At 43.9% G+C, this 13,149-nt stretch overlaps 1 protein-coding gene across 4 annotated transcripts in view; it reads left to right on the top strand.

The window, feature by feature from the left end:
• Positions 1–569: 569 nt before the first annotated feature.
• The window catches only part of LOC139276061 (cell adhesion molecule CEACAM21-like), a 75,087-nt gene continuing 62,507 nt past the window's right edge, over positions 570–13,149 (top strand). The window contains exon 1 of one of the 4 annotated variants that reach the window (XM_070893485.1): positions 570–924. In XM_070893485.1, the coding sequence (XP_070749586.1) occupies positions 879–924 (46 nt within the window). In that variant the 5' untranslated portion in view covers positions 570–878. The remainder of the gene's footprint in view (positions 925–13,149) is intronic. The other 3 variants (XM_070893483.1, XM_070893486.1, XM_070893484.1) reach the window with 3 other exon arrangements.

The following is a 13,149-nucleotide window of genomic DNA, read 5'->3' as shown; positions in this document are numbered from 1 at the left end:
AAGTAGAGGCATAGAGTACAAAAGCAAGGAAGTTATGATGAATCTTTATAAAACACTGGTTTGGCCTCAACTGGGGTATTGTGTCCAATTCTGGGCAATGCACTTTAGGAAGGATGTGAAGGACTTAAGAGAGGGTGCAGAAAAGATTTATGACTGGTTCGAGGGATGAGGGACCTGTTACGTGGATAGATTAGAGAAGCTGAGATTGTTCTCTGTGGAGCAGAGAGGGTTGTGAGGAGATTTGATAACCAGGGGACACAGATTTAAGGTGATTGGCAAAAGAACCAAAGCCGACATGAGGAAAACTTTTGTTAGTACGAGTGGTTAGGATCTGGAATACATTGCCTGAAAGGCTGGTGGAGGCACATTCAGTCGTGGCTTTCAGAAGGGATTTGGATAAGTAACTGAAGGAATAAAAAATGCACGTCTGGGTGAAAGTGCAGGGGACGGGGAGGAACTAAAATGCTCCACGGCTTCCATCTGTGTTGCCTTCTCTGCGAAAAGGGAAACATTGTTTTATCCCCCATGGAGCAAGAGTGACCTGACTGCACTTGCTCTTATCATTGTTTATTTGGAAAAGCCTTATGGTGGAAAGAGGTGGGACTGCCTCTCTGTAAGCGGGAAAGGGAAATGCGGTAATGGGCGCGGCGCCTCCTTGCAGGGTGAATGCCAGCCGTTGAGCAGCGACTGAGGCTCGAATTGAGTTCGAGGCTTCGTATGTTGGAAATCGCCGAAACTTTTGACAAACCTTTTTGTTATTTAAAAAAAAAACAATGCGCGAGTAACCGTTTGGGTTCACTTTCGTTTTGCGATCAAGTGGGCGGTGAGTCTTTGGGCAGCCCTGTGACCGAGGCTGCGGGTGAGTGTGTGACCGGATCATGGCCCGGGTCCGGGCCGCCGCCGCCCTCTGGCTGCTGCTGTCAGGTAAGGGAATCGGGAATCGTTCACCTTCGGGGGCCCCGCACTCGGGTAGAAACGCTGCCGGACAAGGAGCTGCTAAATGTCACTCCTTTTTCCTCTGCTAATTCCAACCTTCCGCTCCTCTCCACACCACCAACAGATTTTTTTTAAATTATACTAGAGGCCAAATATAGTCTTACTTGATAAAATACTTGACAAAACTTGAAGAAATGTTCAGGGCTCCGGGGAAAGGGCAGGAGGGAGGCGGGACTAATCGGACCGCTTTCACAGAGCCGGCACCCCCCGCGCTGTAAGATTGAGAGAGCCGGGCCTGCAGCCTGTCTCGGGTGCGTTTAACCCGCGCCGCCTCCACTTTAGCCGGGGCTCATGTCTTGGGTAAGATGTCCACCGTCTTCAGAGGCAGCCCCCGAGCAGACAGGCGGCTGCTGTGTTGCCAGTCCTCGGCTCCAATTCTGTTTCGAGCAATTGTAAAAAGACAAAAATTGATTTTTTTTTTGGGGGGGGGATATTTTTGTCGCTCAGAAAGGTCTTAAAACTGTTTTTATGATGTCTCGCTTTTCTCTCTCTCACACACATCTGTCCCTCTTCTCTTACCATTGGTCCTGCTTCGAGCTGAACTCCGCAACTGCCCCACGACTCTTTTTGGGGGAGACAAAATAAACATTAGATCGAGTGCCCACCCGATGTGGGGGACACTCCAGACACTTTTAACTGCCCTCTTTTTTTTTGTGTGGTTTTTTTTGTGATTTTTTTTTGGGGGGGGCATTAAAATCATACAATTTACAAGTGCCCCCTATAAAAGGGGAGGGGGCAACTGCCCCACGTCTGCTGGCTGGCCTCTGCAGGTGGCTCTCCTGATTCTTGCCTCATACAGTCATTCCTTCTGCAGGGTAGCAATAAGCCTTGTACTGTTCTTTGTTTCCTTCAGTATCTTTAGCTACAGTTGCACATAAGCTGCATGAATAAAATTTACCAACTTGAAAATGTTTATCACCCCCAATTTAAAAACAGATTAACAATTGAGCAAGAGGATCTTTATTTGCAAACCAAAACTTATTTTGCTTGGTAGAAATTATTTCTTTACAGCTTAAACAAATGTGTAACTTTTTATTACTCACTATCATGGCTTTAGGTGAGGTAATAATGGGGTGGAGTCTGCACAAAAATGAATACCATGAAGTATCCCAAGTCAAAGAGCAAGTTATTATTTAAATGGAGAAAGATTGCAAACTGCTGCAGTACAGCAGGTCCTGGTGCATGAAACACAAAAGGATAATATGCAGATACAGCAAGTGATCAGGAAGGTCAATGGAATCTTGGCCTTTATTGCAAAGGGGATGGAGTATAAAAGCAGGGAGGACTTGCTACAGTTATACAGGGTATTGGAATACTGCGTGCAGTTTTGGTTTCCATATTTACAAAAGGATATACTTGCTTTGGAGGCAGTTCAGAGAAGGTTCACTAGGTTGATTCCGGAGACTTATGAGGAAAGGTTGGGCCTCTCCTCATTGGAATTCAGAAGAATGAGAGGTGATCTTATCGAAACGTATAAGATTATGAGGGGGCTTGACAAGGTGGATGCAAAGAGGATATTTACACCGATGGGGGAGCTAGAGAGCATAATTTTAGAATAAGGGTTCGCCCATTTAAAACTGAGATGAGAAATTTCTTCTGGTGTAAATCTGTGGCATTTGCTGCCTCAGAGAGCTGTGGAAGCTAGGACATTGAATACATTTAAGACATAAATAGACAGTTTCTTAAACGATAAGAGGATAAGGGGTTATGGGGAGTGGGTGGGGAAGTGGAGCTGAGTCCATGATCGGATCAGCCATGATTGTATTGAATGGCGGAGCAGGCTCGAGGGGCCGTATGGCCTACTCCTGCTCCTATTTCTTATGTTAATATCTTTCCTTTTTTCCATCACCAACACCACTAGGACATAATTTTTATATTTAAGAATCTATGCCAGTTAAAAAAAAGTGTCCATTTATTCATGTATCTTTTTGTTTTCTGATATGCAAAGAAAAAACTGAAGAAAAAAAATTTTTTGTCGGTGAGTAATGCCATGAAAATAAACTAGTATAGAAAGTGTGTTGCGTGAGTGTGAATGGCAGTAATTGAATTTAATTTGGTCTGTAATGCTGAAAGAAACAGATGCTTGGACACTGCATTTTGGGTTATCTAATATAATCTGGGAGTCCAATGAGGCACAAATGGGAAAAATGCTGTATAAAATGTGTGCAATTTGACATTTGGAGAACAAAGAGTGGTCTGAAGGCAGTCCAGACAACAGAGTCTTCACACAATGGTACTTGGACAAAGCTAGAGATTAGTGATGTTGATTTAGGGTTAAGTATTGGCTAGAACACTAGGGCTCCCCTGCTCTTTGAAATAGTGACATGGGCCTTTTACGTCCACCTGAGAGGGCAGATGGGGCCTCGATTTAAAGTCTCATTTGAAAGACGGCATCTACAGCAGTGCAGTACTCCCTCAGTGTCAGCCTAGATTTTGTGCTCCAGCATCTGGAGTGGGTTTTGAATCCACAACATGCTGACTCGGAGGCGAGAGTGCAAGCACTGAGACACAGCTAACGCTGTTGCAATGGAGGGCTGGGGAGAGAGGGGGAGGGAGGGAGCTGGGTGTCATCAGCATCTGTATGGAAGTTGACCTCATGTCTGCGGGTGATGTCAGCAAGGGCAGCATGTCGATGAGGAAGGGACCAAGGATACATCCTTGGTGTTCAGAGACAAGGTACAGGGGAAGGAAGAGAAGCCATTGCTGGAGATGCTCTGGGTTTGATTTGATGGGAAAAAGTGGAGCTACCTGAGAACAGTCATGCTGAGCTGAACAACAGAGGACAGGTGTTGGAGGAGGATGGTGTGGCTGTCTGTATCAAAGGCTGCAGAGAGTTCAAGAAGGGAAAATGCACCACAGTCGCTAAGGATGTAATTTGTGATTTTGATTAGTGTAGTTTCAGTGCTGTGCAGAGATGGAATCTTATTGGAGAAATTCAAACATGGAATTATGGAAAAGATGGGCAGGCCAGTACATTCAAGGACTGAGGAAAGGAAAATTGTAAATTGCAAGGATGGATGAGTCAAGGGTGGGGCTTTTTTGAGGAGGGGGCGGTGATTGCTGTTTTGCATTGTAGGATGATGTTCCCGATTTTGGGGAAGTCCAGAATCAGGGGACACAGTCTAAGGATACGGGGGAAGCCATTTAGGACCGAGATGAGGAGAAACTTCTTCATTCAGAGAGTTGTTAACCTGTGGAATTCTCTACCGCACAGAGTTGTTGATGCCAGTTTGTTGGATATATTCAAGAGGGAGTTAGATATGGCCCTGACTGCTAAAGGCATCAAGGGGTATGGAGAAAAATCAGGAAAGGGGTACTGAGGTGAAGATCAGCCATGATCTTATTGAATGGTGGTGCAGACTAGAAGGGCCGAATGGCCTACTCATACACCTAATTTCTATGTTTCTAAAGCTGTGGAGAGAAGTAATGGGAGAATCTAGAATTAGGGGGCATAACATTTCAGAATAAGGGGTCGCCCACTTAAAATGGAAATGAGGAAAAATTTCTTCTCTGAGGGAAGTGGAGTTGAGGCCAAGATCAGATCAGCTATGATCTTATTGAGTGGCGGAGCAGGCTCAAGGGGCCAAATGTCCTACTCCTGCTCCTATTTCTTACGTTTCTTCTGTTTACAACTTCAGGTAACCTGGGGACTAGGAAGAGAGGTTGGATGGTTCGCAGTTTAGTACGAATAGGGTCAAGGGAACAGCTATGCACAAATTAGTCACGGGGGTGCGGGAGGTCAGGAGTCAGAGGAGCAGGAGGCCCGGAGGTCAGCGAGGCATTCACTTCTCACGAGGAGCTCACAGCCTTCGTCTGGGCAGGTAAGTGATTGGCTGTTTGATTGGTAAATAACTCTCTTTCTCTCTTCTAATCAGATGAGTCTAATTAGAGGGATAGCAGGACAGCTAAGTCCTGTGGAGTGCATGTCCTATGGCATGTGGAAAGTCTTGAACACTTCATACGACCTTGACAACCATGTGTGCAGTAGGTGTCTCCAGCTTCAACTACTTTAGCTCCGCGTGGTTGAGCGGTGGCTGGAGTCACTACGATGCACTTGCGAGGTCACCCCGCAGTTTAAAAGAATGCAGGTAGAGGGGAATTGGGTGAACACCAAATGGAGGAAGAACGCTAGGCAATGATTTTTGCCTTTCCCAGGAGATCGCATGACTCCGGGTGGGGTGGAGTGTAAAATGTTTCGATACATGGGGTATCGCAGCTGTGGGAGGTGGTCTGGTTGGGCCGGATGCTCTTTACCCATCCGGCAATGTTAGTTGTTCATAGGTTTATATGTAACCTTCAGAGCTGCTGACCGAGGGCCATGTCTGCCGGCGAGGACACGATGGGCCGAATTGGCCTCCTCCTTCTACGTTGTAGATTTCTATGTTTCATTTGCCTATACGAACAGTGACTACACTTCAAAAATAATTCATTTTTCAGAAAGCACTTTGGGATGCCCTGAGGACGTGCAAGGTGCTATATAAATGGAAGTCTATAAATTGGCCAGAAAAAGCAGCAAACCTGAGGACTGGGAGAAATTTAAAATTCAGCAGAGGAGGACAAAGGGTTTAATTAGGAGGGGGAAAATAGAGTATGAGAGGAAGCTTGCCGGGAACATAAAAACTGACTGCAAAAGCTTCTATAGATATGTGAAGAGACAAAGATTAGTGAAGACCAACATAGGTCCTTTGCAGTCAGAATCAGGTGATTTTATAATGGGGAACAAAGAAATGGCAGACCAATTGAACAAATACTTTGGATCTGTCTTCACTAAGGAAGACACAAATAACCTTCCGGAAATACTAGGGGTTCGAGGGTCTAGTGAAAAGGAGGAACTGAAGGAAATCCTTATTAGTCAGTAAATTGTGTTAGGGAAATTGATGGGATTGAAGGCCGATAAATCCCCAGGGCCTGATGGGCTGCATCCCAGAGTAGTTAAGGAAGTGGCCCTAGAAATAGTGGATGCATTGGTGATCATTTTCCAATAGTCTATCTACTCTGGATCAGTTCCTATGGACTGGAGGGTAGCTAAAAAGGAGGGAGAGAGAAAACCGGGAATTATAGACCAGTTAGCCTGACATCAGTGGTGGGGAAAATGTTGGAATCAATTATTAAAGATGAAATAGCAGCGCATTTGGAAAGCAATGACAGGATCGGTCCTAGCCAGCATGGATTTATGAAAGGGAAATCATGCTTAACAAATCTCCTAGAACTTTTTGAGGATGTAACTAGTAGAGTGGACAAAGGAGAACCAGTGGATGTGGTGTATTTGGACTTTCAAAAGACTTTTGACAAGGTCCCACACAAGAGATTAGTGTGCAAAATTAAAGCACATGGTATTGGGGGTAATGTACTGACGTGGATAGAGAACTGATTGGCAGACAGGAAGCAGAGAGTCGGAATAAACGGGTCCTTTTCAGAATGGCAGGCAATGACCAGTGGGGTGCCGCAGGGTTCAGTGCTGGGACCCCAGCTATTTACAATATACATCAATGATTTAAATGAAGGAATTGAATGTAATATCTCTCAAGTTTGCAGATGACACTAAGCTTGGGTAGTGGTGTAAGCTGTGAGGAGGATGCTAAGAGGCTGCAGGGTGGCTTGGACAGGTTAGATGATGGGCAAATGCAAGGCAGATGCAGTATAATGTGGATAAATGTGAGGTTATCCACTTTGGTGGCAAAAACAGGAAGACAGAATATTATCTGAATGGTGACAGATTAGGAAAAGGGGAGGTGCAACGAGACCTGGGTGTCATGGTACATCAGGCATGCAGGTACAGCAGGCGGTGAAGAAGGCAAATGGCATGTTGGCCTTCATAGCGAGAGGATTTGAGTATAGGAGCAGGGAGGACTTGCTGCAGTTGTACAGAGTCTTGGTGAGGCCACACCTGGAATATTGTGTTCAGTTTTGGTCTCCTAATCTGAGAAAGGACATTCTTGCTATTGAGGGAGTACAGTGAAGGTTCACCAGATTGATTCCCGGGATGGCAGGACTGACATATGAGGAGAGACTGGATCAACTGGGCTTGTATCTACTGGAGTTTAAAAGAATGAGAGGGGATCTCATAGAAACATATAAAATTCTGACGGGATTGGACAGGTTAGAGGCAGGAAGAATGTTCCTGTTGCTGGGGAGTTCCAGAACCAGGGGTCACAGTCTAAGAATAAGGGGTAAGCTATTCAGGACCGAGATGAGGAGAAACTTCACTCAGAGTGGTTAACCCTGTAGAATTCTCTACCGCAGAAAGTTGTTGAAGCCAGTTCATTAGATATATTCAAAAGGAAGTTAGATAGGGCCCTTATAACCAAAACGATTAAGGAGTATGGAGAGAAAGCAGGAAAAGGGTACTGAGATTGAATGATCAGCCATGATCCTATTGAATGGCGGTGCAGGCTCGAAGGGCCGAATGACCTGCTCCTGCACCTAATTTATATGAGTCTAAGTCTACTTTATGTAAAATATATATGGTTGCCTTACTTGGGCCTCATGCTTAATAGATTAAATCGATAAACTTTTATAAAGTAACACTGCACCCTTAAAAACAAAACAAAGTATATTTTCATTCCACTGGTATTTCCCTACATGCATGCTTGTTTATAAAGAGTTTCAGGAGACTATTCACTGACTAAATATTTAAATAAACCAGTATCTTGAATTAAGAGATCTCTATTGTTGGTCATGTGGATGTATCTTGAATGCTTGTTTGCCTGTTTTTTTTTTCACTGCTCGAGTGGTTTTGAATGTGTTTCTTCTCATACAACATGTACTTTTTTTTCTTTTCATAATTAATCTTCTAATTCCTGGTAACATTCTATTGAATCTTTGTTATACCCTTAATTAACAAGACCGTCCCTCCCTTTTTATAGTTAGCAATATTTAGTTCCTTGTCTTGTCCCAGCTGAAGCCAAGTTTCTGTCAAGGTTACAACATCATGTCCCTCCATTCTAATTGATGCCTCTATTTCCCAATTTATTTCTAATACTTTAAGCAATTGAAGAGAAACACTGCAACTCTCACACTTTTAGGCCCCGCAGTACCCTATTCCCTTTTATTTGTTCCTCATTCTTTCCTTTACATTTCTTCTCCTTAACCTTTCTTATCTGCTGTAAGGTACGACTCTCCATTTTCTCTTTCCCTTCCCCCTCCCCAGTTGAGTTTAATATTTCAGATTGTTTTGCTGCTTCATTATACGTCTTAATCCCCCTTCCAGATGTTCTTGATTTGCCCCTCCCTATGTCTTACTAGTGATGTAATGAGACACACCTAATCAATGGACTCGATGAATAGGATAAAAATGTAAATAAGACTGCAGGACTGATTTTTTTTTTTTCATCAGAGATGTGGAATATTGTCTCCTGTAGATATTCAAAATGAATGACTTTCTATTCTCTCACTGATGAAACAAACTCAAGTGGCTGACAACTAGTGTGACTCATTTTATCCTCTCAAAAACACAACCACGTCAGTCTTTATCAGTAAGCTCTAGCTACTCGATGTGTGTTTTTACATCATGCCAATGTCTCTGTCAACTGCACTCTAAACAAACCTGGTTCCCTAGTGGCATATGACTGACTAATACTCTATGATTCTATGATAGGGGGTACAGTAGCATGGTGGTTATGTTACTGGACTAGTAATCCAGAGGCCTGGACTAATGATCCAGAGACATGAGTTCAAATCCCACCACGGCAGCTGGGGGAATTTAAATTCAGTTACTTAAATAAATCTGGAATTTTAAAAAAGCTAGTATTAGTAAGGTGACCATGAAACTACCGGATTGCTTCACACCGCTACAAGTCAGCACTGCGGTAGTTCACCACCTTCTCGAGGGCAATTAAGGATGGGAAGTAAATGCCAGCTTTACCAGCGACGTCCAGATCCTGTGAACGAATAATTAAAAAAAACATCTGCCATTGGGATAAGCAAGCAGGTTCCAGGAATGTAAACATGGGGAGCTAATGTGTCTATGCCTTGAACTAAAGTGGCCAACCTAAAAACTCATATTTGAATGACTTTTTAGCTCAAAGAATTGTATGCTTCTGAAACTGTTGCCTCATTCTAGGGGTTAATTTGTCCTCAGTGGCATTTAAAGGAGGTTTGCTAATTATCAGAGAATCAGAGAAAGATGTAGCACAGAAGGAGGGGGATTCCTGCCTGTGCCGGCTGTTTGAAAGAGCTCCCCAATCCCCTGCTCTTTTCCCATAGCCTGCAAAATATTCCCCTTCAAGTATTTATCCAATTCCCTTTTGAAAGTTATTATTGAATCTGCTTCCATCACCCTTTTAGGCAGTGCATTCCAGATCATCATTACTTGCTTTGTAAAGAAAATTCAAGCTCCTCTTACCTCTGTTGTTTTTGCCAAATATCATAAATCTGTGTTCTCCGGTTACCGACCCTTCTGGCACTGGAAACAGTTTCTTTGTTTTTAAAAAGGATAGCAGCTGAATCTCAACAGATGGCCCAAAACAGTTTTTACAATTATTGGTCCAAAATTGGGAGATATTCCTTTCTGTGTTTTCAGCGTACTCCTTTCAATGTGTTTAAATTCCTACCTGTGCCACTCACTTGTCACAAAAGCACTGCTGCTGTTGAACTGCTCAACAGCTCCCTTGTTTTTGCTTTGATGTCATCATCTCCATAAAATCACTCGTATTTGGGTCCCCTTGCCATTTCCCCATTCCAGTTTTGCATGCTCAGATCTGAGGGAGACAGACTTGAGTGAATCTGGTGCATGACTGGTCTCATCATCCACTGCCAGTACTAGATTGACCATGCCCAGCATTACCATGCCTCCCTCTCCAGAGCCAAATCATCATGCTGCTCAAGGGTAAGGAATCTTAATGGCTCTTTTTTCCACAACAATCTTTCTTCTCAAAACCCATTTGTCCTGGCCCTTCCACCCTTCCTTTCAACAACAGGAGGGAAGAACTCATGGGCTTCTTCATCTCCATGAATGAAACCAGCTGTATCTGCCGCCACAACCCCTCCAGCTCTTTTCCTAACTGACCCCTTAGTCACTCTGCAGCTTCTCTTCCACAGCCCTGCTCCCCGATTCCTTCTCCAAGCACATCTCTTCCATGAGACCTATGTCCTGTTCTCTCCATCCTCTCCCTAGGCAACTCTTCATCACTCAGTTACACTTCCTGGTCTGCATGCTTTCCGATATCATCCTTAGCGCCCTTTGATCCAGCACTGTCCCTTTTTCTTTCAAAATCCACCCTCGTCATCTCCTCCTTAGGAAGTTGACACTTGACATGTCCAACCTTCACAACTACTGCCACATGTCTCCATTCCCTTTTCTCTCCAATGCTCCTGAACATATAACCCCCTCCCAGCTTCATATCCACCTCTTCCACACCATGTGATTGAATCCCTTCAGTCTTATTTCTGATCTGATCTCGCAATACCGTGATCAACCTGCTCAAAGTCAGCAACAGTATCCAGTGTGATTGCAGCTATAGTGCATTATCCCTCCTTGATATGCTCAGTTTCTTCATGACATTCAACCATTCTGGCCTCCATTGCCTATCCACTGGTCTACCTCCATGGTTCTGCCCTTGTAGGGTTGCACTCCTGCCTGTCCCAATGCAGCCAAGTGTATTTCTCGCAATTGCTTCTCCTCTCACCCCGCATAGTAATTTTGGAGTTCAATTTTTGGTTGGGAAGTCAGCAAGCAGGATGTTAATCCGGCCTGGCTGTTAAAATAGCCCGAGCCTTCCTGCAGCCGCTCCCGGATGAGCTGGCCAGTCACTTTGCCGGGTTCCCACCCAGGCGTTAAAATCAAACCTCTTGTTTCTATTTCATTAATGCTCCTTTTATATTAGTCTTGCTTCCAGTTGAAATACAGACAATGAACTGCCATTGGTAGTAATTTGGTGCCAAGGAAACTATATCCTTAGGAAGTTTTAAACGGGATTGACACTAGGGTCGCTTCCAATAGCATTGAGTTCTGTTGGAGGCAGGTCTGTAGGGTATGGGGGGCATAACATAAGGCTGCTGCAAGGTTCTACAAAGCCTTGCATTGAAAGCATTTAAAAATTAATGTAATATACTTTCTGTAACTATTTTGCTGAATGGGAGAGATTGCAACAACTATTTAAAAAAAAAATGCTGCCAGTCCAGTATTGACCCAGAGATGGTTTCCTAAGTGACTCAACCAGTTTCTCAAAGTAATTGACTGACAGTGCTCTCATTTATTCGGCTGATTTGATTTGGCTTCATGATGGTAATCTGCTGTGACTTTCATGTCCTGAGCACAATTTTGGCATGGTACATTATTAGTACAAAAAGGTCATTAACTGTGGAAAAGTGATAATTCCCACCTTCCTTTGTGACATTGATCTGATTTCTCCGGGAGTGTGGATAATCAAACCAAACACTGCCATAGCTATTGTCATGATGGACTGCCCTTGCATGCACTTTAATGTTTCTGAGCTACCTTGCCTAGGTTTGTATCCCTAAAGTCTGTCAGCGTTGCTTTGCTTCAAACTTCTTGCATTGCTAGTGAATCTGGAGGACTTCATGTTGCTCATGTTTTGCATTGCTGGCTAAAAGGTTATAATCATGTATTAACTTATCAGTTACAGTAGCTTTTGATCAGAAGGAGACACAAATAATTCTTGAATAAAGATTCTTGTCCAGTCCCTACTTACGTTCTGAAGGATATTCATTTGAATTTCCTCTTGGTGCTAGTGAAAGTTTTATTATGCTGGCTGTCAGCGATACTAACTTGTTAGCTATCACGTATTAAAATTGCTCCATTTCCAGCAGCGCATCCATAATTCAGAAACCCAGAACTCAGCACATAAGCATAATAATCCAACAGTAAATTACTTGTTAATTATTACAATGATTTGTTCCTTTAAATAAAATGAAGAAAGTAAAACCTTACCAAGCAAACAGTTGGATAAAGTCCTAGAACTCCATTATGTTCCCTTACTATGATTTGAGGTGTGGTACGACTCCCTATTAACCACATGTTCTATCAACCTGGACCACCACACAGCATCAAGAACTTGGATTAATATAGTACCTTTAATATAATGTGTAGCACCTTGGCTACACTTCCTCCCACCCCACTTCCTGTAAGGATTCTCTTCCATTCTCCCAGTTTCTCCGTCTCCATCACATCTGTTCTGATGATGCCACCTTCCATACTAGTGCTTCCGATGTGTCTTCCTTTTTCCTCAACCGAGCATTCTTCTTTACAGTGGTTGACCGGACCCTTGACCGTATCCATTCCATTTCCCGCACCTCTGCTCTCAGCCGTTCCCTTTGTCTTCACCTTTCACCCCAACAACCTCCACACTCAACGGATCATCCTCCACCATTTTCACCACCTCCAGCGTGATCCCACCACCAACACATCTTTCACTCCCCTTTCAGAATTTTGAAGGGACCGCTTGCACCGCGACATCTTGGTCAACTCAGCAATCACCCCCTCCCCTTCCTACGGCATCTTCCCATGCAAGTGCAGGAGATAATAACACCTGCCCTGTTACCTCATCCCTTCCCACCCTCCACGGCCCAAACACTCCTTCCAGGTAAAACGACGATTTACTTCTACTTCTTGCAATTTAGTGTACTGTATCTGCTGCTCACGATGCAGTCTCTTCTACATCGGGGAGACCAAACCCAGATTGGGTAACCGTTTTGCAGAACACCTCCGTGACCCTGAGCTTCCAGTCATCTGTCACTTTAATTCTCTGTTCCGCTCCATTCTCACTCTGACCTCCCTGTCCTCGGCCTCTTGCACTGTTCCAACGAAGCTCAATGTAAGCTCAAGAAACAGCACCTCATCATTCAATTAAGCATTTTACAGCCTTCTAGACTCAATTATCGAGTTCAACAATTTCAGATCATAACCCCCATTTTTTCCAGACGGCAGCTGTTGATGATTCTGCTGTTCCCATTTACACCTCTTTTAGACTCATCTTTTGTTTCATTATCTGACCCATTACCATCTCCTTTTGTTTTGTCATTTAATCTCTCCTGCCTTCCATCCTATCAGAGACCTCCCCTTTTGTTCTTTTCTCCCCTTTCCCTGCCTCTGCACTTGCTTAAAACCTGCTATATCTCTAACTTTTTACAGTTCTGACAAAAGGTCCATTGGCCTGAAACGTTAACCCTGTTTCTCTGCAAAGATGCTGCTTA

Source organism: Pristiophorus japonicus, chromosome 11, assembly GCF_044704955.1.
Source record: "Pristiophorus japonicus isolate sPriJap1 chromosome 11, sPriJap1.hap1, whole genome shotgun sequence".
Taxonomy (NCBI): domain Eukaryota; kingdom Metazoa; phylum Chordata; class Chondrichthyes; family Pristiophoridae; genus Pristiophorus; species Pristiophorus japonicus.
This window is presented reverse-complemented; position numbering and strand designations above follow the sequence as displayed.